At 49.3% G+C, this 19,889-nt stretch overlaps 1 protein-coding gene across 1 annotated transcript in view; it reads left to right on the forward strand.

Annotated features, from left to right (window-relative positions):
* Nucleotides 1–18,850, forward strand: part of dchs1b (dachsous cadherin-related 1b) — a 96,097-nt gene extending 77,247 nt beyond the window's left edge. Inside the window, exons 5-21 of the mRNA XM_076273983.1 lie at nucleotides 1–46; nucleotides 618–1,679; nucleotides 2,211–2,398; nucleotides 2,497–2,593; nucleotides 2,909–3,066; nucleotides 4,911–5,760; nucleotides 7,171–7,410; nucleotides 8,287–8,412; nucleotides 8,531–8,740; nucleotides 10,223–11,089; nucleotides 11,446–11,559; nucleotides 11,887–12,098; nucleotides 12,286–12,437; nucleotides 12,975–13,105; nucleotides 13,357–13,643; nucleotides 14,174–14,315; nucleotides 14,537–18,850. The exon at nucleotides 1–46 is cut by the window's left edge and continues 191 nt beyond it. Coding sequence (XP_076130098.1) covers nucleotides 1–46; nucleotides 618–1,679; nucleotides 2,211–2,398; nucleotides 2,497–2,593; nucleotides 2,909–3,066; nucleotides 4,911–5,760; nucleotides 7,171–7,410; nucleotides 8,287–8,412; nucleotides 8,531–8,740; nucleotides 10,223–11,089; nucleotides 11,446–11,559; nucleotides 11,887–12,098; nucleotides 12,286–12,437; nucleotides 12,975–13,105; nucleotides 13,357–13,643; nucleotides 14,174–14,315; nucleotides 14,537–17,124 — 7,470 coding nt within the window. The 3' untranslated portion in view covers nucleotides 17,125–18,850. The remainder of the gene's footprint in view (nucleotides 47–617; nucleotides 1,680–2,210; nucleotides 2,399–2,496; nucleotides 2,594–2,908; nucleotides 3,067–4,910; nucleotides 5,761–7,170; nucleotides 7,411–8,286; nucleotides 8,413–8,530; nucleotides 8,741–10,222; nucleotides 11,090–11,445; nucleotides 11,560–11,886; nucleotides 12,099–12,285; nucleotides 12,438–12,974; nucleotides 13,106–13,356; nucleotides 13,644–14,173; nucleotides 14,316–14,536) is intronic.
* The last annotated feature ends 1,039 nt before the right edge of the window (nucleotides 18,851–19,889 follow it).

Below are 19,889 nucleotides of genomic sequence, written 5' to 3' on the forward strand. Positions count from 1 at the left end.
CTCCGTGGAACTGAAGTCGGCGTGGTTCGAGCCAGCAGCAGGACCGGTGAGCCTCGGCCAAATTACACACATGCTCTCTCTCTTTTATTGTGTTTAGCCTTGTCTTCTAGGACGCACTGCACTGTATAGATTACTTCCATAGCTACTTTAGGCATAGTCACAAAATACCACCTAATCGTGGGATTAAAGTGTATACGTTGCTGTCCATCAGAGGTTCTGATATACAATGCTGAGTGTCCTTATGCAGTGTGTTCCCACCAGCCATGGGCCAGATGAACAAACAGGAACCCAGCTGTGGTTTATATCAGCACAGTTCACGTCCATGTAAAATTCCTTTCCATGACTGTTGATGTAGTCATTTTTTTAGATGTTAATAGCACTTATTCGCTGACAAGTGAATGGCTAAAAATTATTTAGGAATTACCTTGCAGGGCTTGTGAACTGATGTGCCCTTCCTTCCCTTCCTTTCTCTCCTCTTCTCTTCTCTTCTCTTCTCTTCTCTTCTCTTCTCTTCTCTTCTCTTCCCTCCTCTCCTCTCCTCTTCTCTTCTCTTCTCTTCTCTTCTCTTCTCTTCTCTTCTCTTCTCTTCTCCTCTTCTCTTCTCTTCTCTTCAACAGGTGTGTCTAAAGATATCTTCTACACCATCTCTGCCGGTGACCCCGACGGGTACTTTACGGTGGACTCGGAGACAGGCGCCCTCAGGACCAGCCTCCCTCTGGACCATGAGGCCTGCTCCTCGCTCATCCTGGAGGTGCAGGCGCGCACCGGCTCCCCTCCGGCCTTCGGCCACGCCCGCGTGCGCGTCACCATCGCCGACATCAACGACAACGCGCCCGCCTTCCTGCCCTCCTCGTCCGAGTCGCTCCTCCTCCCCGAGGCCACCAAGATGGGCGCCGTGGTGTACCGCGTCCAGGCCGAGGACCGCGACTCGGGCCCCAACGGCCAGTTGAGCTTCGACCTGGTGTCGGCCGGCGGCGGCAACGGCGGCCAGCGCGCGTTCGGCGTGGAGCGGAGCAGCGGCGAGGTGCGGCTCATCGGCGCGCTGTCGTACGAGAGCGCTCCGCGCTACGACCTGCTGGTGGTGGCCAAGGACAGCGGCGCCCCGCAGCTCAGCGCCACCTTCACGCTGGTGGTGCACGTCCAGGCGGAGAATGACCAGGGCCCCGTGTTCGACACGCTCACCTACCGCGTGGAGCTCAAGGAGGGCACGGCGCTCAACACCCGCTTCCTCCAGGTGCGCGCCCGACACAGGGAAGGCGGCAGCAACGGAGCCGCGGCCTCGGGAGGGTCAGTGGCATCGCCCCCGCTGTCCTATCACCTGCGGCCAGATGGCGACGCGGCCGGCTTTGGCATCCTGCCCGACAGCGGTTGGCTGTTCGTGAAGAGTGCGCTGGACCGGGAGGCGAAGGACATCTACCTGCTCACCGTGCTGGCCACGTCCGGCAGCGGGCACCTGAAGAAGACGGGCAGCGCCACCGTCCGGGTGTCTGTCACCGACGAGAACGACAACTCCCCCAGGCTCTCCCAGGAGCGCGTCTTCCTGGCCGTGCGAGAGAATCTTCCGGAAGGGACGGGCTTCGGGAGAGTCGCTGCCACAGACCGAGACGCTGGCCTCAACAGCCGCCTGACCTACCGCCTCCTCCACAGCGACAGACATTTCCAGATCAACTCCCAGACAGGTGAGACTACTGAGACTGACAGTGAAACGATTAGTGTTTTTTTTAATTTGCACGAAAAGAAACAGGTGGTCGATTCCTAATTAAAAAAGCTTTAATCTTTTATTTGGAAAGTCGCACAGTGCGCTCAGCAGGCCTGTTGTGATTACGAGGAGAGTATGCAGGAAAGGCCATGCTTCGCTGTGATGAAGCTCTGGCTCAAACTTCAGGCACTGGCAGGGACGCCACGTTCCTGCTGCACCCGCTGGACCGAACGAACGTGTGCGCGTGATTAAAGGACCCAATTTGTAGCAGAAATTCCCCGAAACGTGTCCGCTGTATTACTGTTACAAATATCACCCTGTCTGTTGCTTTCTCTTTCTTTCATTTTCCCACCACCCCTTTTTACCCCCCCTTCTCTCCATCATTTATTCTCTCATTCTTTTCTACTCTGACTCGGTCTAATCTTTCCTTCTCCTTGTTCCTCTCTCTCTCTCTCTCTCTCTCTCTCCATCTCTCCATCTTTCTTAATCTCAATGTGTCTCTGCCTCACAGGAGAGATCAGTACTCGCACAGAACTGGACCGAGAGCATCAGTCCAGTTACCAGGTGGTGGTGGTCGTGCAGGACGGTGGCACTCCACCACGCAGCGCTACGGGCACAGCACATATCACAGTTCTGGACGACAACGATAACGCCCCGGCATTTACCCATACACAGCCTGGTAAAGAGACACTCATTCAGGTGAGATGAGCAATGTGTCACACCTCCTGTGAGCTCATGTGTTCTGTCATTCTCTGTAGCACTGACTGTGGCTACGTTTCCATGATTCTCCACTATAGGTTCTGGAAGGTCTGCCACCTGGAACTCTACTTGGAACCATTCAAGCCAAGGACCCGGATGAGGGGGAGAACGGCACCATATTCTATTCCCTCTCAGGTTTGCCAGCATGTCTATGCCCTTAGATCCATACCACATTCATTTATTTGTTTCATATTGTGTAGCTAAACTTGTTCCTGTGTATGTCTGTCTATGTGTGTGTGTGTGTATGTGTGTGTGTGTGTTTATGTATGTATGTGTGTGTGTGTGTGTGTGTGTGTGTGTGTGTGTGTGTGTTTATGTATGTGTTTATGTATGTATGTGTGTGTATGTTTGTTTATGTGTGTGTGTGTGTGTGTGTGTGTGTGTGTGTGTGTGTGTGTGTGTGTGTGTGTGTGTGTGTGTGTGTGTGCGTGTGTTTATGTGTGTGTGTAGGTGCGAGAGCTGAGCGTTTCTCTCTGAACCCAAACACGGGGGAGCTGCGTTCGGCCTCCCCTCTGAGGCGACAAGAAAAAGCAGAGTACACACTCACCGTGTCGGCCTCTGACCGCGGATCTCCCCCGCAGAGCTCCAGCAGCACGCTACGCATACAGGTGAGTACAGCTGCACATTTACACACACACACACACACACACACACACACACACACACACACACACACACACACACACACGCATATACAGGCATACATCTGTCAGCTAAATAGCATAACCATAACCATAACCACATACAGTACACACACACTTGCACACATACACCTGTTGAACATTCCCATACATTCCCGAGATATTCTGTCACATACATGACTCTCTCATACACAGCTACCATCATGGTCATACTTACTGAAAACATATATTTGACATTTCTGAACCTTGTTCACTAAATCACTCCAGAGTTTGCGCCTCAGCACACAGGTTATTCAACCACAGCATATGGTGTGTGAGAGATGTCCCTGAATGTGATATTGAGCTCATCAAACGGCATAGTTCTAGAAACTGCCGCAGCCACATCAGAGGGGTGATATACAACACCCTCAGCTGACCTGTCAGAAAGTGAGATTTGTTCCTTTTTTGTTTGAGGAAAAAAAAGCGAGAGAGGAAAAAAATGACCGTAACTCTAGACTCTGATGTGCTTTCGGTATTATAATACACCCTCAACCTCTGTCTCGTTTTTTTTTCCGCCTCTGCTGAGGTGCAGCGTTCAAAGAGGAACAGGATGCTAATTGTAGAGCGAACAGATGCCTGCGATTTGCCTGTGCTGTGCTTGTGTGACTCTCAGATTAGTGGAGGGGGAAAAGCACCTTGGGATCAAACGCTCCCAGATGGCCTGTGATGAGGCCCAGCTGCGGCTCCCTCTGATCACGGACACGACACACACACACACACACATGCACACACACACACACATGCACACACACACACACACACACACACACACACACACACACATAGCACACCATCGCCGTTCCCTGACACAGTAGCGAGCCCAGGGGAGACTCTTCGACAACGCTAACATTTTATCATAATAACAGCGAGATTGTGTTTCATGTCGTATTTTTTGGGTGAAGCAAGGTGCCTCGTGGATGACGACGTTAAGAGATCTCTACAAGTGAAAATTGTGAATGGAAAGATGTGAATAGATGTCCATAGTTGAATATTTCACTGCGCCTTGCAACAACACCAGAGATGCTCTAGTGTGCTAATTTATGGGTCAATTAATGTAGATTAGAGAGAGTGCAGCACTCCACTTGTCCGTCTCAGAGGGTTTTATGGGGGCAGTCATGGGAAGAGGCGTGCAGGAAATGACCTCACACCGCTTTCATGTATCTGACAGTTTAATTACAGTTAAATTGGTTTAGGTTAAACAGCCCATGTATGTTGTGCTTGGGTCGTATTTGAGTTATTTGAACACATACCCCATAGCTCTGGCAGAGAAAGATGGAGAGAGAGAGAAAGAGAGAATGAGAGAGAGAGAGAAAGAAAGAAAGAGAGAGAGAGAGATACAAATCATAGTGAAACTATTCAGCTATATGTATCTAACAGATTGTTTCATAGAACTTTGGTTGACTTGTCATTTTATGGGATACTTTTTTTTATTGGTAAGTCGCTCAGTGGAAATCTGATCAACGTTATCAAGTTTCTAGTCCCAGGGTCTATCAAAAGAGATGACATGTTAGTAAATCTTTTTGTTCCCTGCCAACGGAACTTTGAACTGTTTGGTTTGTTGTCATATTTATCAGTGTGGAGTGTGTTCCTATGCTATTGTTTTCCATCTGCCTCTTGATATTGAGGCCTGTTGTTGACATGCTTCTGATGGTGTGGATAGCATCAGAGTGCATAATGGGAATTTTTTATCATCCGTATTATTTATCATCCGTTCATGTTTTATTATTATTTGTCACATCTAATCCCAACCATTGTTGTTTTTCTCTCAACAGGTTCAGAGTTCTGTCAGAGCTTCTCCCAAGCCCAACACTTTGTCTATGACAATAAACTCTGTTGAGGGTGCCAAACCTGGCTCTGTGATTGGCTCAGTGAGATCACATGACCATCGGGACGTTCCGCTTGAGGGGCAGGTGACCTACCTGGTGGTGGGGGGCACTGACGAGGACGGCACGTTCATGGTGGACCGGCTCACGGGGGACGTGTACCTGGCGCGCGAGCTGGACTACGAGAAGGGCGCCCACTACACACTCGAGATAGAGGTGGACGACTTCTCCAAGGCCTACCCCAGCACCCACATGGTGCATCTGGACATCAACGTGCAGGACAGCAACGACCACGCGCCCCACTTCCCCGAAGACCCGGTCACCATCGTCATCCCTGAGAACACGCCGGCCGGCTCGTCCATCTACACCTTCCAGGCCACCGACGCCGATGGCAGTGGCCCCAACAGCGAGGTGCGCTACTCTGTCCACCAGCGCTGGCCTGACAACCCTGACCTCCTGACCCTTGACCCCACCACCGGGGTGCTCACCCTGGGCCAGGAGCTGGACCACGAGGCCACCTCGTCTCTCTTCCTGGTGGTCCGGGCCACCGACTCCTGCCAGGACCCGAGCCAGAGGCGCTGGGGGTCAGTGACGGCGCGCATTTACGTGACGGACGAGAACGACAACGCGCCCGTCTTCAGCTCGCCCGCCGCCGTCAGCGTCATGGAGGACCAGCCGGTGGGCTTCGTGGTGCTCTACGTCATGGCCCGCGACGCTGACCAGGGCGAGAACGGACGCGTGTCCTACCGCATCCAGACGGGCAACACCGCCGGCAGATTCAGCCTCAACCCAAACACCGGTAAGAGATGGACTGACAGCAGCCACCGCCCTCAGCTCCTGCTCCTGCTAACGTCTTCATTTCCACATCTGTTTGGAGTGCTTTATTGCTTTTTTCACCTCTCCAGGCCGATTTGCTTTGCATGAAAGAGTCATTTTCATGAAAGCTTTATAGTCATGGGAGTGTGAGTTTTATTTGAGTTGGGAAGGCCCATACGTGGCGCCCCTTTGATTTGATGAATAACGTCCATTAGCGTAAAATTTCCCCATCATCAAAGAGTGCTAATATAGACCTACTTTAATGCACACCCCTGGATTGGATTGAAACGACAACGATGTTTAATCCATTTGCCAGCTGGGGAAACCTTTTTATTCCATTAATGTCAAATGGTTCATAAATGAATGCCTTTAAGCATACACGTTTTCTGTCCAGCCCACGATTGTGCGTTGAGTTTTAGGCGCTGTGACCAGTGTGGGTTATAATGGACTGATACTGACCAGAGACTGGGGTATTTTCAAGTGTTTGTCAGTGGTGGTGGTCTGGCCGGGGGCTGGTTCGGCCATTAAGCGCATAAGCAGAGCCCTCAGAGCAGGGGAGGGGGGGGGGACGGAAGCAAACCCAAACAGCGGCTGAAGTGTTTAAGGCAAAAGTGTGTCGAGTGAATTATAAATAAAAGCGAGGCCCATACGCAGATGTCTCCCATAAGCAAACAGCTCTGCATCATCACGTTGGTGCTTCTGTTTAAACTCTCAGAAACTCTCACCTCAGTTCAACCACTAACCCTCAAGAAGAGCTACAAAAAGGGTGTATTTCATGATACATTTTTTTTTGTGTTTATATCAGGTCTATTATGTAGATATCTCTTGGTAGGCTAGAAATGAGTGTGTTTACTGCCACTCTCTCAGTATGGAAAAATAGAAGTTGCAGCCAAAACACTTTTACAGCTCCCTAAAGTATGCAACTCCAAACGCTCTCACTGGTAGTGTGAACACCTTGGTTTATGTTTTGTGTGTGTGTGTGTGTGTGTGTGTGTGCGTGCGTGCATGTGCGTGTGTGTGTGTGTGTGTGTGTGTGCGCGCGCGCGTGTGTGTGTGTGTGTGTGTGTGTGTGTGTGTGTGTGTGTGTGTGTGTGTGTGTGTGTGTGCTTGTATGTGTGTGTCTGTGTACTCATTGATACACTTGTGTATTGTGTTATTGTGTGTATTGAAAATGTATTCTTGCAATGCAACTTACAGCTTCAGCTTACACCTTTTTGCAGATGTGGGAGCTGGTTTAAGTTCTTTCCTTGCATGTTTTAACCTTTTGCTTGGCTTCTGCAGATATACCACACAAAAAAAAAAAAAAAAACTTTTTATGACCACACTTTTTCTTCTCACTCCCTTCTCTCTTCCCTTGTTTTTTTTTACTTCCTTTTCTTCCCCCCCCCCCCAGGTTCTCTCTCTATCCTCAAAGCCCTGGACCGGGAAGAGCAGGAAACCTTCAACCTGACCATCGTCGCCGAGGACCACGGAACGCCCCAGCACTCCACCACGCAGGTGCTGTCCGTCCAGGTGATCGATGTGAACGACGAGGCTCCGCTGTTCGAGAAGAGCCAGTTCGAGGCCCAGATCCAGGAGAACCAGGAACCCGGAAGCACTGTCCTCATTGTCTCGGCCACGGATCGTGACCAAGGTGACCGCGGTGTTCCTAAGCAACCTATGCGATGACATTGGCCTGCACTCCCCCTGTAGCGGAGGAAACATTTCTCCTGCATTCAGTCATGTCTTGTTTAGCTGCAGACACTATCCAGATTAGACTGGAGTAAACACTATTCCCTGATTCAGTGCTGGCTTGTTTTGAGGGGGAATAATGTAACGCTGTGTTGCCACATTGTAAGACAGCAGTGTTTGTTTTTAATCAAACACTGGAAAGGGGGTGTGGGCCGCATTCTGACAGTCTGAGTCAGGAGAATATGAAACAGGACGATTATAAACTCCCTGTCCAGGACCTATTAGTGAAGTAAGGAGGTGTTGTTTGCCAAAGCCCTCTCACTTTGCACGCAATCGGGCAAACGGGTGCCAAGGACCGAGGAGAGAAAAGGGAGAGAGAATGACAGAGACAAAGAGAAAGTGCAAACGTGTGTCAAATGCTTTCTCAGCATACTGAGCTGTTAGTGAAACATATGGAGTATATTTATTTTTCTGTCTTTTCAGAAAAAACAATTCCGAGCAACACATGTTTTAGTAGTCCGTATTTAAGATTTTGGTTGACCAATGGAAAGTCTATAAAAATATATATTATCTATCTTAATGAAACACATAGTGTATTTGCAGGCGTAAGGAAAAGCTTTTCATTTAGTTAATATGAGTTTTACTTGTTTACATTCTTAATTTTTAGTTGACTTCACAAAGTCAACTTACAAATAGTTTTTCTTGAGTGATAGCATTGAACCTCAACCCTCATCTTGCAATATTATCTAAAAATAGATAATGGGTACATAAAAACAGTATCTGATATACTGGAGGTCAGCTGGAGGTCAGCACTGATAATCCATTGTGTTTTTCTCAGGAACAAATGGACATGTCACTTATGGGGGAGTGTCTGAAGAAGGGTTCACCATCAACCCAGAGACGGGCGTCATCACGGTCACCGAAGCCCTGGACAGGGAGCAACAGGACCACTACACTCTAACAGGTACAGTCACAGTAACCGTACGGCTTTGCAACTGCTGCCGACATTTTCCAATCACCGACCCACCACACTTACCTTTCCCACCCCTGCTTTGTTCTAACTGATCGTGTTGTCGCTGCAGTCTATGCTAAGGACGGCGGCATGCCGCCAAACTTCGCCAAAGCCACGGTGCACATCTCGGTGCTGGACGAGAATGACAACGCGCCGGTGTTCGGCCGGCCCCAGCACAGCCTGGAGGTGCCCGAGAACCAGGCGCCCGTGGAGCTGTGCGTCCTCCGAGCCACGGACCTGGACACAGGAGAGGGCGGAGTGCTGGAGTACCGGATCATAGGTATGGCGGTCATCTCGCTTTGATCTCCAGTGTGCACATACCATCCTTCTTACTCATATTTGAGTACATTTGGACAATGGAGTGCAGGATCATATAGGTCCAGTAGTCCCTGGCCTGAAAGCACTGGTTGTTTATAGCTGTGAGCTAATATTATTGTGAGCTAATATAGTAAAATACTATTCCATCGTTATGGGTTTATCATCTGTGTGCTCTGTCCAGTATGCTTACTCTTTGCTCACACTTTATCCCGTAGTATTTTTGGGGCAGTGGAGTACAGGATCATAGACATAGAATAGCTGTTACTGTATGAGTGCTGCTTTCCCATAGCCTTGCACTCCTACTCTACTAGAACAACTCGTGATGTACTTTCATTAGTATTCCCCAAAAGAATTTTGCTACTGTAAACCTCTAGGGTGATTTAACAATAGATGTTTTCTCCCCGCATCCTCGGTGAGAATGGCCTGGTTTCTGAAGTGGATCACAGGTATACCTCATTAGTGCACATAATCTGACATCTTGTATATGCATCAGGTGTGATTCCCTCGCAGGTGGAACTCACATGGGAACACAGGGGTCTGGCTCATGAGTTTCAGCAGAGAATGAGATACCTAAAGCTCAGTGGATTTACCTGGGAAAGACTAAAATCTTACTGTCACCAGATCTGACTCAGTGTGTATATTTGTGTGTGTGTGTGTGTAAGAGAGTGAGTGTGTGTGAAGGGTTGTGGTGAGTATGTGTGTTCATGCAGGTGTGTATGTGAGCGTGTGATCATCACAGTAACAGCAGGAGTCTGTATGCGTGTAGAATATAGACTTGCTAGCATTCATCATTCGGGAGTTTGACCTGTTTGCGGTGACATCTTCAAAGAAACACCAAAGTGTTCACCAAGGGCTTTAGATCTGACATAAGCTTACTTATTTATCTCACAAGATTCACCTGGGATAGCCTCAAAGTTCTTGTTTTTGAAGTGAAGATAAAGCTCAGTGTGTGTCTGTGGTGTTGAGTTTGAGCATGTGGTTAAGCTTGGAGTGCTCTTTGGAATAATATGCACCCTGGGTTCTATTGTGTTTTAGACCATGATAGGTCATTTTAAAAAAACAGTCACGTTTGAGTTGTGGGACTGGATGACTCGGTGCTCAGCAGCTGTATGTGAAAGGCTTTATCTGTTTATTAAGTAGTCAAAATCATTTTCAAATGACTTTATTATTATCATAACACATTCTAAACATTGACTTATATTTGCACTCAAAATGCAGCATATGACAAAGTGGCATATGATATGGTTTATCTGTAGTGCTGATGGCATTGGCTCATGTTTGCATTGAAAGCATTTTAATAAGAGTACTTTTATAGTTGTGAATGAGTTGTGAAGATATATGCACACACGTGTTCTGCTTTTATAACACTCTGAAGGGTTGTTCCAGGCCACTGAACGTCCAGTGGATGTTCACGTCGTGTCCTCTCTCTATCCCTTTTCTGCAGCTGGCGATCCTGATGGAGACTTCCAGCTGGACAGGGTGTCCGGAGCGCTGTCCACGTCCCGAGGCTTAGATCGCGAGAGCCGGGCCAGCTACACTCTGGAGGTGGCGGCCCAGGACCGCGGCACACCCCCCCTCAGCAGCGTGACCCAGGTGCAGATCTCCGTGCTGGACGTCAACGACAACAGCCCGGTGTTCCCGAGCGCTAGCCACGCGGTCGACATCTCCGAGGACGCGGCCGAGGGCTCCCTGGTGCTGGAGGTGTCCGCCTCGGATGCGGACGACGGGGAAAACGGGAAGATCATGTACTTCCTGAGTCAGGAGGCCGGCGGGGCATTTGCCATTGACCCGGACACGGGCCGCGTTACCACGGTGGCGCCGCTGGACCGCGAGCGGCGGAGCTCCTACAGCTTCCAGGTGGTCGCCGTCGACTGCTCCCCGGCCTCGCCGCGCAACGCCACCACCCAGGTGACCGTCACCGTGCTGGACGTCAACGACAACGCACCGTTCTTCATCCAGGACCCCCTCGTCCTTAACGTGTCCAGCAGGACCGTGGCAGTGCATCAGGTGGTGGCCACCATGCGCGCCGAGGACAAGGACTTCGGCGCCAACGGCTCCGTTTTCTACCGCTTCGCGAGCCCAGTGAGGGGCTTCACCATCAACTCACTGACCGGGGAGATCCGGACCACGGAGGCTCTCAGCGGTCTCACGCAGGCCCATCGCACCCTCATCGTGGAGGCCATGGACCAGGGCAGCCCGTCCCAGTCCTCCCTGGGGGTGGTCATCATCTATGTGAAGGAGCAGGACTATAGCGGTGTCCGTTTCTCCCGCACGGCCAGAGATGTGAGCCTGCTAGAGAATGCAGCCAAAGGTCAGTTACACGGTTCACTTCTCCTGTCTCCTGACAAGTCTCTTAATAGATTAGAAATCCCAATAAAACAATGACAATTACATGAAATAGTTATTGAAAGATTAATAGTGTGGATATGATGCAATAATATGATTCTTGGCAAAGTATGTCTAAATTGTGTGGGAAAATGTTTTTGCTCACCTTTCTGGAATAAGAAAAGGAAGAACCATGAACAACCAAGAACAACCATATTTTTCCTAGAAAAGTAGAAAAAAGCAGAAAAAAAGGATAAAAAATAAAAAAACAGAATTCCCCTCAGTCTGTGGGCTGCCCTAGTGCTGGAGTGAAGAGTTAACTGTGTCCCTCTCGTCCTGCAGGAACACAAGTGGCACAGGCCCAGGCCCAGTTCCCGGACGGCTCCCGCAAAGGCATCAGCTACAGCATCTTCAGCGGAAACAGACTGCAGTCTTTCAGCATCAGCGCAAACACTGGTGAGTGACGCCGCACACAGCGAGACATAGAGAGAGAGAGAGAGAGAGAGAGAGAGAGACATAGAGAGAGAGAGAGAGAGAGAGAGAGAGAGAGAGAGACATAGAGAGAGAGAGAGAGAGAGAGAGCCTCTAGGAGATTTCCTGGAAGAGGGTTTAGCATGGCACTGACAAGCAGTTTTAAATTCACAGGAGAAGCATAGTCCAAGGTGCAGATAAAGTCCACCACATCCTGTTTTTTATGTGTTCCTCTGAATTCATTGCATTATTTATTATAGATGCCTAGAGACATATCTCAGAACTGGCCATATACCTGCTTTCCCCCCGTAGGTGAGATCTGGGTTCAGAGCTCCATTGGTTTGGACTTTGAGGACACCCCAAGACTCCGCCTAGTGGTGAAGGCTGAGACTGCATCCTCCAGCTCTTTCATGGCCCTCAACCTCATTCTGCAGGACATCAATGACAACCTCCCGCGCTTCCAGCTGCAGAACTACGTGGCCTACATGCGCGAGGCACAGGGCTACGATGCCCCCATCATCCAGGTCAGGCCTCCCACAGTCAACATGGCGTCTTTCCAAATGAGTTAATGTAATGATGTGCAAACACAGTTTCCAGAGTATTTAAAAGATCTGGTTAAGATGTTTAATATCATCACATGGCTTCCCACTGTCCAATGAAAGTCCACACCTTGTAATCATGGGAGTTTGAGTTAACCGTTTTGCCTCACAGGTCTTGGCAGAGGATGTGGACCAGGGGCAGAACGGTCAGGTGACCTACTCTATCCAGTCTTCCAGCATGAGCGGCCTCTTCAAGATCGACCCTGTGACGGGCAGCATAACCACAGCGGCCATCATGGATCGCGAGATCTGGACCCAGACCAAGTGAGTGTGTGTGTGTGTGTGTGTGTGTGTGTGTGCGTGAGTGTGTGTGTGTGTGTTCCTTGTCTGGCAGTGCAGCAAAGTGAAGTCATAGCTCTTTGGGGGCTTCGTTCCCCTGCTTTGTGGAATGTACCAGTCCTCCCTCCTGCGCTGTATTTCTCTCTCTCTCTCTCTCTCTCTCTCTCTCTCTCTCTCTGTCTCTCTCTCCCCCTCTCTCTCAGTGGCGTTATCACCCTGTGTGTGATGGGCTTCGGCCCTCTCGGCTTTCCCCATGTGTTTTGATTCAGAAGTGCTCCCCTCTGCTCTCCGACTCGCGCTGGGAGTTTCATTTCCCACATATTTTGACCCGCTGGTGGTTCAAGTTTATTTTATCAGTGTGTTCTTTTTGTCCTTCCCCTGAAAATAAATTCATTCTTTCTTTTTACGCTTTTTTTTAGGGGTAGAATAAAAGGACAAAAAATTACAGCTGTAGGAGATTTAAAAAAAAACACAGTCAAGTTGATCTCAATGCTCTAACCTTGGAAGCGTTCCTTTGGACAGGCTTGTTGTTACAGCGACGGACCGGGGCAGCCCAAGGTTGACCAGTACTGCTGTCCTGACTGTGATCATCGTTGACCTCAATGACAACAGCCCCACCATCCCCCTGCCTTTGGAAGTGCGCGTGCCAGAGAGTGAGTGCCCCATACATATACTACTTCACTTATGTCCAGGACTTATTTTAGCTCAGCACAGACTTAAAACAACCGTTCACTTCTCCTGACCATAACCATTTCCATATCTCAGTGCCTTTTCAAGAGCACTCTGGTTCACACATGATAGTTATCAAGAGGTATTAAGTGTTCCCACTCCCCTGCCCCTGCTTCTCCTCACTCGTCACCCTGTCTGAGAGAGCTATCTCTGTCTGCCTCCGCCCACCCCTCAGACTCCCTGATCGGCACGGAGATAACCATGGTGACGGGGAACGACGTTGACTCGAGCCCCGCCCTGTCCTACTCCCTCCAGCTGGACGCGCCGTCACAAGGGAAGTTCGGAATCCACCGCTTCAACGGCAGAGTGTCCCTAACCGCTCCGCTCGACTTCGAGGAGAAGACGTGGTACACTCTGACCATCCAGGCCTCGGACTCTAAGCACAAGAGTGAAGCCAACCTCACCATCCTGGTGGAGGATGTGAATGATAATGTCCCCACGTTCAGCCAGGATCTCTACCAGGTGAATAACAGTTATTGGGTGGCCCGTTGAACCCACTGAATGTTAGCACATTACCTCAGCTTTAAGCCTCCCTTATTTGAAACACTTCAATGAGTCTATATATGTGTCAGACTTTTTAAAAGTAATCATATGGGATCTGTTTTTTGTTGTGTGTCACTTTACATTTATTTGCATCAGTTTGCGTTTCATTTGAATCTTTCAATTGAAAGTGTCTACTAAGGTTTATTTATTGCTCCAGAGGTTGTAGGTTTTCCAGATATTCACACCTTATTAAATTTGATGGAATTGAATTAACCTAACTGGGTAATTTGTTCTTGTATACACAAACTCACTGTAATAAATACTTTTTTATAGTCAGTCTCAACATGAATATGACTGTTGAGGTTTACCAGTGTGAGTGGAAATGACTTCACTTTTAACGAGGAGGGACTTTGGGGAGGGAGTGGAGATGAATTAGGATGAAGGCTTTTATAGGTCCTTTCCTCCTTGCTGTAAACTGTACATGACATAGACTTGTTTTCATTTCCCAGGTAACCCTGCCAGAGCATTCTCCACCTGGGAGTCCCATCGTCACCGTGACGGCCACTGACCGAGACTCAGGCGAGAATGGAAAGGTCACCTACCGAGTGATGTCATCTACAAGAGATGGCTTTTATATCAACCCTAATAATGGTGAGATGCTCAGTGCATTTTTTCTCTTTAATTCTGTGTTTAAACAAGGGTGGCATGGCAGTTCAATGCCAGGAAAAAGTTTGATAAAATACTATAAATAAATGATTTAAAGCCTGCCTGCTACCTTTATGTAACAGTAAATTGTTTATTGATATTGTCCTAATCAGTTGTGAAGTTGAAATGCGCTGATGTTTATGTCTTATGTTTATTTTTTTTCACAGGCACCCTCTTCATCAATGAAAAAGCAGAGTTTGACCCCGAGCGCCCCTCTGTGAATGTCGTCATTGAGGCTCGAGATGGAGGGACCCCATCCCTGTCCTCCATCACCACCGTGCAGGTCCAGCTGACCGACGTCAACGACAACGCCCCCATGTTCCACCAGTCGGAGTACCGGGCCACTGTGTCCGAGGACCAGCTCCCTGGAGCCACCATCTTAACGCTGGAGGCTGTGGATGGAGACCTGTCACAGGAGAATTCCGGCTTCGACTTTGCCATCGCCAGCGGCAACTCTGGGAACGCCTTTCAGATCGAGAGCAGCGTACGCTTCATCGAGGGGCACGGCTTCCAGACGGTGGGCACGCTGATACTCGCCGAGCCACTCGACTTTGAGACCACGTCGCGCTACAACCTGACCATCGTCGTGTCGGACCGCGGAGTGCCCCAGCGCAGCTCCAGCGTCCCCGCCGTCATCACCGTCAGCGACGTCAACGACAACCCGCCCGTGTTCAGCCGTGCCGAGTACGCGGTGGCGCTGAGTGAGGGCGCAGGGTCAGGCACGGAGGTTCTCCGTCTGACCGCCACCGACCCAGACTCGGCCCCGAACGCCGAGATCCAGTACAGCATCAGTTCGGGCGACGAGATGGAGCTGTTCTTCATCGACCAGTGGACGGGAGCGCTGCGTCTGCAGCGGTCACTGGACCGCGAGAGCCGGTCCTCACACGTGGTTATTGTCCAGGCGTCAGACGGCCACGGCCATTTTGCCCTAGCACCAGTCACCCTGGAAGTGAAGGACGTCAACGACAACCGGCCGTATTTTCCTATCGAGACCATGACCGCAAACATCCGGGAGAACCAGCCACCGAACTCCCCCGTCACTGTGCTCCATGCCATCGACTACGACACCGGAATCTATGGGCAGCTGAAGTACTTCATGGTGGATCGTTCCGGCTTGGGAAGGGACTCCTTCCTGATTGACCAGACCACTGGTGAAGTGAGCACTCGCACAACCTTTGACTTTGAGAAGATCAACTCCTTCAGTTTCGTAGCAGTGGCAGTAGATGCCGGCAATAACTCGGCCACGGTCACTGTACAGGTGTACGTCACAGGCGTGGACGAGTACGATCCGATGTTCACGACCACCGACTTCTCCTTTGTCATCCCAGAGGGAGCCAAGAAGGGCCAGAGCATTGGTCAAGTCCAGGCCATGGATGAAGACGGAGGGGTGGACGGCATAGTGCTCTACTCCTTCCCTAATCCCTCGCCGTACTTCGATGTAAATAAGACCTCAGGGGTGGTCTTCCTCAAGATGGACAGTTCGAGTGGGTCTGGCCGCTCAAAGAGGGAGACTCGTTTGATGACAGTAGATATAACAGCGCATGGCCCCCTGGATACTTCTCGAGTGACCACAGCTCAGCTGTCCATCGATGTGACAAACACCAACTTTGGCCTGGCGCCAGATCTCAACATCCTTCTGATATGCATTATCGCTGCCTCCCTTGGTGTTGTGGTCATTCTGGTCATCATTGCCATTGCCCTGTACGTTGTGAAGTCCAAGCGCAGGAAGAAAGGCCAGGACACCGGCAACACCACCTCAGGCACGGCCATGCAAAAGCTGGATGACTCCAAGTCTGCAGGAGGGGAGAGGATCTATCACCAAACCCTTCCCGGTTATGGAGGTGACCAGGGTGGGGCAGGTGGAGCCACCTACCCCCGCGGGGGTTCCCTGGACCCCTCCCACTCCAGTGGAAGAGGCTCAGCGGAGGCCGCCGAGGACGACGAGATCCGGATGATCAACGAGTACCCGCGCGTGGCCAGCATCACGTCCTCCATGCAGGAGCACATCTCCGCCCGAGGGCCCGACTCGGGCATCCAGCAGGACGCGGACCAGCTGTCCGACATCTCCTGTGAGCCGGGAGCCCTGGACGCCAGCCAGTGGTTCAAAGGGAAGAAACTGGGCAGTCTCAGTGGGACCCTACTCTCGGGTCAGCTGCCCGTCTACAGGGATGAGGGTGGTGGATACCTGGGTGTGGGCAGGGGGTTGAATGTCTCCCATCCGAAGGACTACACCTTCCCCGAGGATGGGAAGCCGCCAGTGGACGGCTCTCTGACCGCCATCGTGGCCAGTGACGAGGAGTTACGGGGCAGCTACAACTGGGACTATTTGCTCAACTGGTGCCCGCAGTTCCAGCCGCTGGCTAACGTCTTCACAGAGATCGCCCGGCTCAAGGACGAGAGCATACCGCCCAATAACCCTCGCAGACCCTTCCAGCCCAAGGCCAAGACTGACCCCAAGCCCCGGATAGACCCACCGCCTCTCATCACGTCCATCGCTCACCCCGGCGCCAAGTCGGTGCCGCCCAAGCCGGTGGCCATCGGCCGGACGTTCCCGCACCTGACGTCGCTACGCCGCTCGCCTATCAGCCACGAGGGCTCCATCTCCTCGGCCGCCATGTCGCCCAGCTTCTCGCCGTCGCTGTCGCCACTGGCTGCCCGCTCGCCGGCCGTGTCCCCGTTCGGGGTCACTCAGGGCCCCTCGGCCTCCATGATCAGCACCACGGACCACAGCGACGACTCCGAGATGAGGATCTGACAAACTCGCTCGGCTTCCGCCGCCGTTGCCACCACCGCTGCTGCTGCCAAAGACTTTCCCTGTAAAGAACGGCACATAAGAGCAAACCTTTCGCTCCCTAACGAGTCATTGGGAGCACTCCACAGTCACCACAGGAAGTGTCTGACGTGGACCATAGAGATTGGATGAAGAGATTACAGAGAGGGGACAATAGGGGGGCCATCTCATCCCCCTTTGTCGGCCCACATTGTGACGTAGGTCTCTGATAACTCGAGGGTTATAAAGAGTTGATACTGTTGCTGCTGTTCAATGACGATACCCTTTTATCAGACCAGCCTTAGTTTTGATGTCGGAAGATGTATGTGCCCTTTTTGAATCGCCTCGCTGGCTGGCCAGGGAGATAAGCGTGTAGTGCTCTTTTGTCAGACTGTTATTAGATTTGGGACTGAAATCCAAGGTCAGCCAAACCCTTTCTTCATGAACACTTTGTAGACTTGTACTGTTTATGTACATTTTGAAAGGGGAACGGACTTTTTTCGTATTTTGATGCTCATGAACATGTCTAATACTTTCAGTCTATCTCATTTATTTTTTTATGTTGTATGGTGTTAATTTACGGTGCCATAGCCTCCAATGAAGAGGTGTTTTTCATTACAATCTATTTACGTATATGTATATTTGTATGTATGCTAGCAGCCATAGTATGTATGATGTATTATTGTATAGTTTCTAGGATACCCGTATGGTGTGTTTGTGAATCTTTGACATCTGTGATGTGAATGAGTGAAAACTGTGCTTTGATAATTATTTATACTGAAGAGAGGGAATGTTGGGACATTTAGGCAACCAGAGTTCTGTATTATATCCAAAAAATGTCTTTTTAACTGTTTTTTTTTTTTTTTAAATATACATCTTAGCAAGCATTTTTGTAGAAAAGCTTGGACATGTAGCCTTCTAGTAAAACTCACCGAATTTTGTGTGACATTAACTTGTTGCCAATGATTACCCCCCGCCTCACTGTAATGTGACTGATTGTTGTTGTTCTTTCAGACCAGAACAAATTGATTGGTATTGCAAATGTATTTTCTCTTTTCGTATCGTAGCAGGGGCCTAGCTCTCCAATCACTCTTGTGTCTTTCAGTGAAATGCTTTCTGAACAAAAGGCCAGTGACATACTGCAATGTGATGCCAAGGCATTGTTAAGTGGTATGGCATACATGTGCTTGTGTCCTGTTTGATATGAGGCGAACCATCATTGATGTCTTGGTGGTTTTTTAATGGTTGTCCAAGCGCAATCATACATGCATGTTTGTTAGGGGTTTCTCTCCAGACATCTGCAAGTGACACGAGTGTTGAAAGTCGCAGTGTTCTGATGTTGTTTCGCTGCATTTGCTTGCACTGTTCTGAGCCAGCGGATGGAGACGACTACACCAATCAAATGTCCTGGAGTTCCCAGAGGATTGTTTGGCTACCTCTGGTGCATGCACAACACACAACACCACCACTGCCTCAAGGCAAACTGGTTCCCATTGGGTAAAAAACGTTGATGCAATGACAGACATTTGGACAGCAAATTAGCAACAACAAAAAAGAATAATTTTGACTTGAAGGATAGGACTGCATTGGACTCCATTTTGAGGCTTAATCAAGACCGCTCTCCAGATACTTGGCAGCAGAATGATGGTAGAAATAATCTGTACATATATTTAAAGGAAATAATAAATTTCTACTGATTTCTTTTGTCAAACTAGACTCTTGTGTTCTTCTCCCAAATTAAAAGCCATGGCCTTGGAATGGGAATTAAAATCCAATTAAAAGTTAAACAAAGAACAACTTCTCTGGTTCTCACTAGAGTAGTTTGGAAGGTCAGTTAAATTTGTACTTCATCACAAAGCTCTTTGCCAGAACATGTTTTTTTTTTCTAGTGTGAGCTGGAATTGGCTCTCAAGGATAATCACAGCACAGAAAACAAGGTTACAGCGGACGATCTACTGTTGGAGTGAATCCTGTTTATGAATAGGGTAGTGAAATATTTAACACATACACAAAAAATCCAGCATACTGTGTATAGGAAGTGTTTATGAGTATAAGAGCTTTTCCTAAGATGTGTCTCATAACGGATTCAAGTGGTGAAACATGCCAAGAATGCATATGATGTTGATCTAATGGATAATTATAAAATTGCGTACTCACATGGAAGGCAGGCATGTTTGCATAGCTGGCAGAGGATTTCTGCACCATTTCTTCAGTAAGAAATGGAGGAAATTTGCTTCTGTGTCCCTCTTATTCAAGTGTTTGTTAAGATCATTTTGAGCTTTTCAACTGTGTTTTAAGCCAGAAGGAAAGGCAGAAAACTTGAGACCTATATTGTCTATGCACACTGTCTAGCTAGGGTGTGTTGACCTATTTACATCAGTGGCCGTTCAAAACTCCATAATACTTCTAATGGGTGTTGTGTCCCCTCAGCATGAAAGATTTCACAGAACTGCACAATATGTACTGTATGAAGGGATCACAGGATGTCTTGTTCCACTAAATAAAGGCAGTAAACTAGTGAATGGAGAGCTGCTTCAGAGTTGACTCCTGCGTAGTGATTTCAAGCTGTATGCAGCCTATTACATTACAGTATGGCAATAATAAATGCATATTATTCACAGTAACACAAATGTGATCTTACTGCTAATGTCACAATCAGGATAAGCTGTTTTTTCATTAGGCCTGAAAAATGAAAATCTACTTGAAACCTACAATCCTACAATGTAGGACCTACATAATCACATATTTTA

This window comes from Alosa pseudoharengus, unplaced genomic scaffold, assembly GCF_046254945.1.
Source record: "Alosa pseudoharengus isolate Yale_2024_CS ecotype anadromous, Long Island Sound unplaced genomic scaffold, YU_APseudo_1.1 YU_APseudo_1.1_scf_8, whole genome shotgun sequence".
Classification (NCBI taxonomy): Eukaryota; Metazoa; Chordata; class Actinopteri; order Clupeiformes; family Clupeidae; genus Alosa; species Alosa pseudoharengus.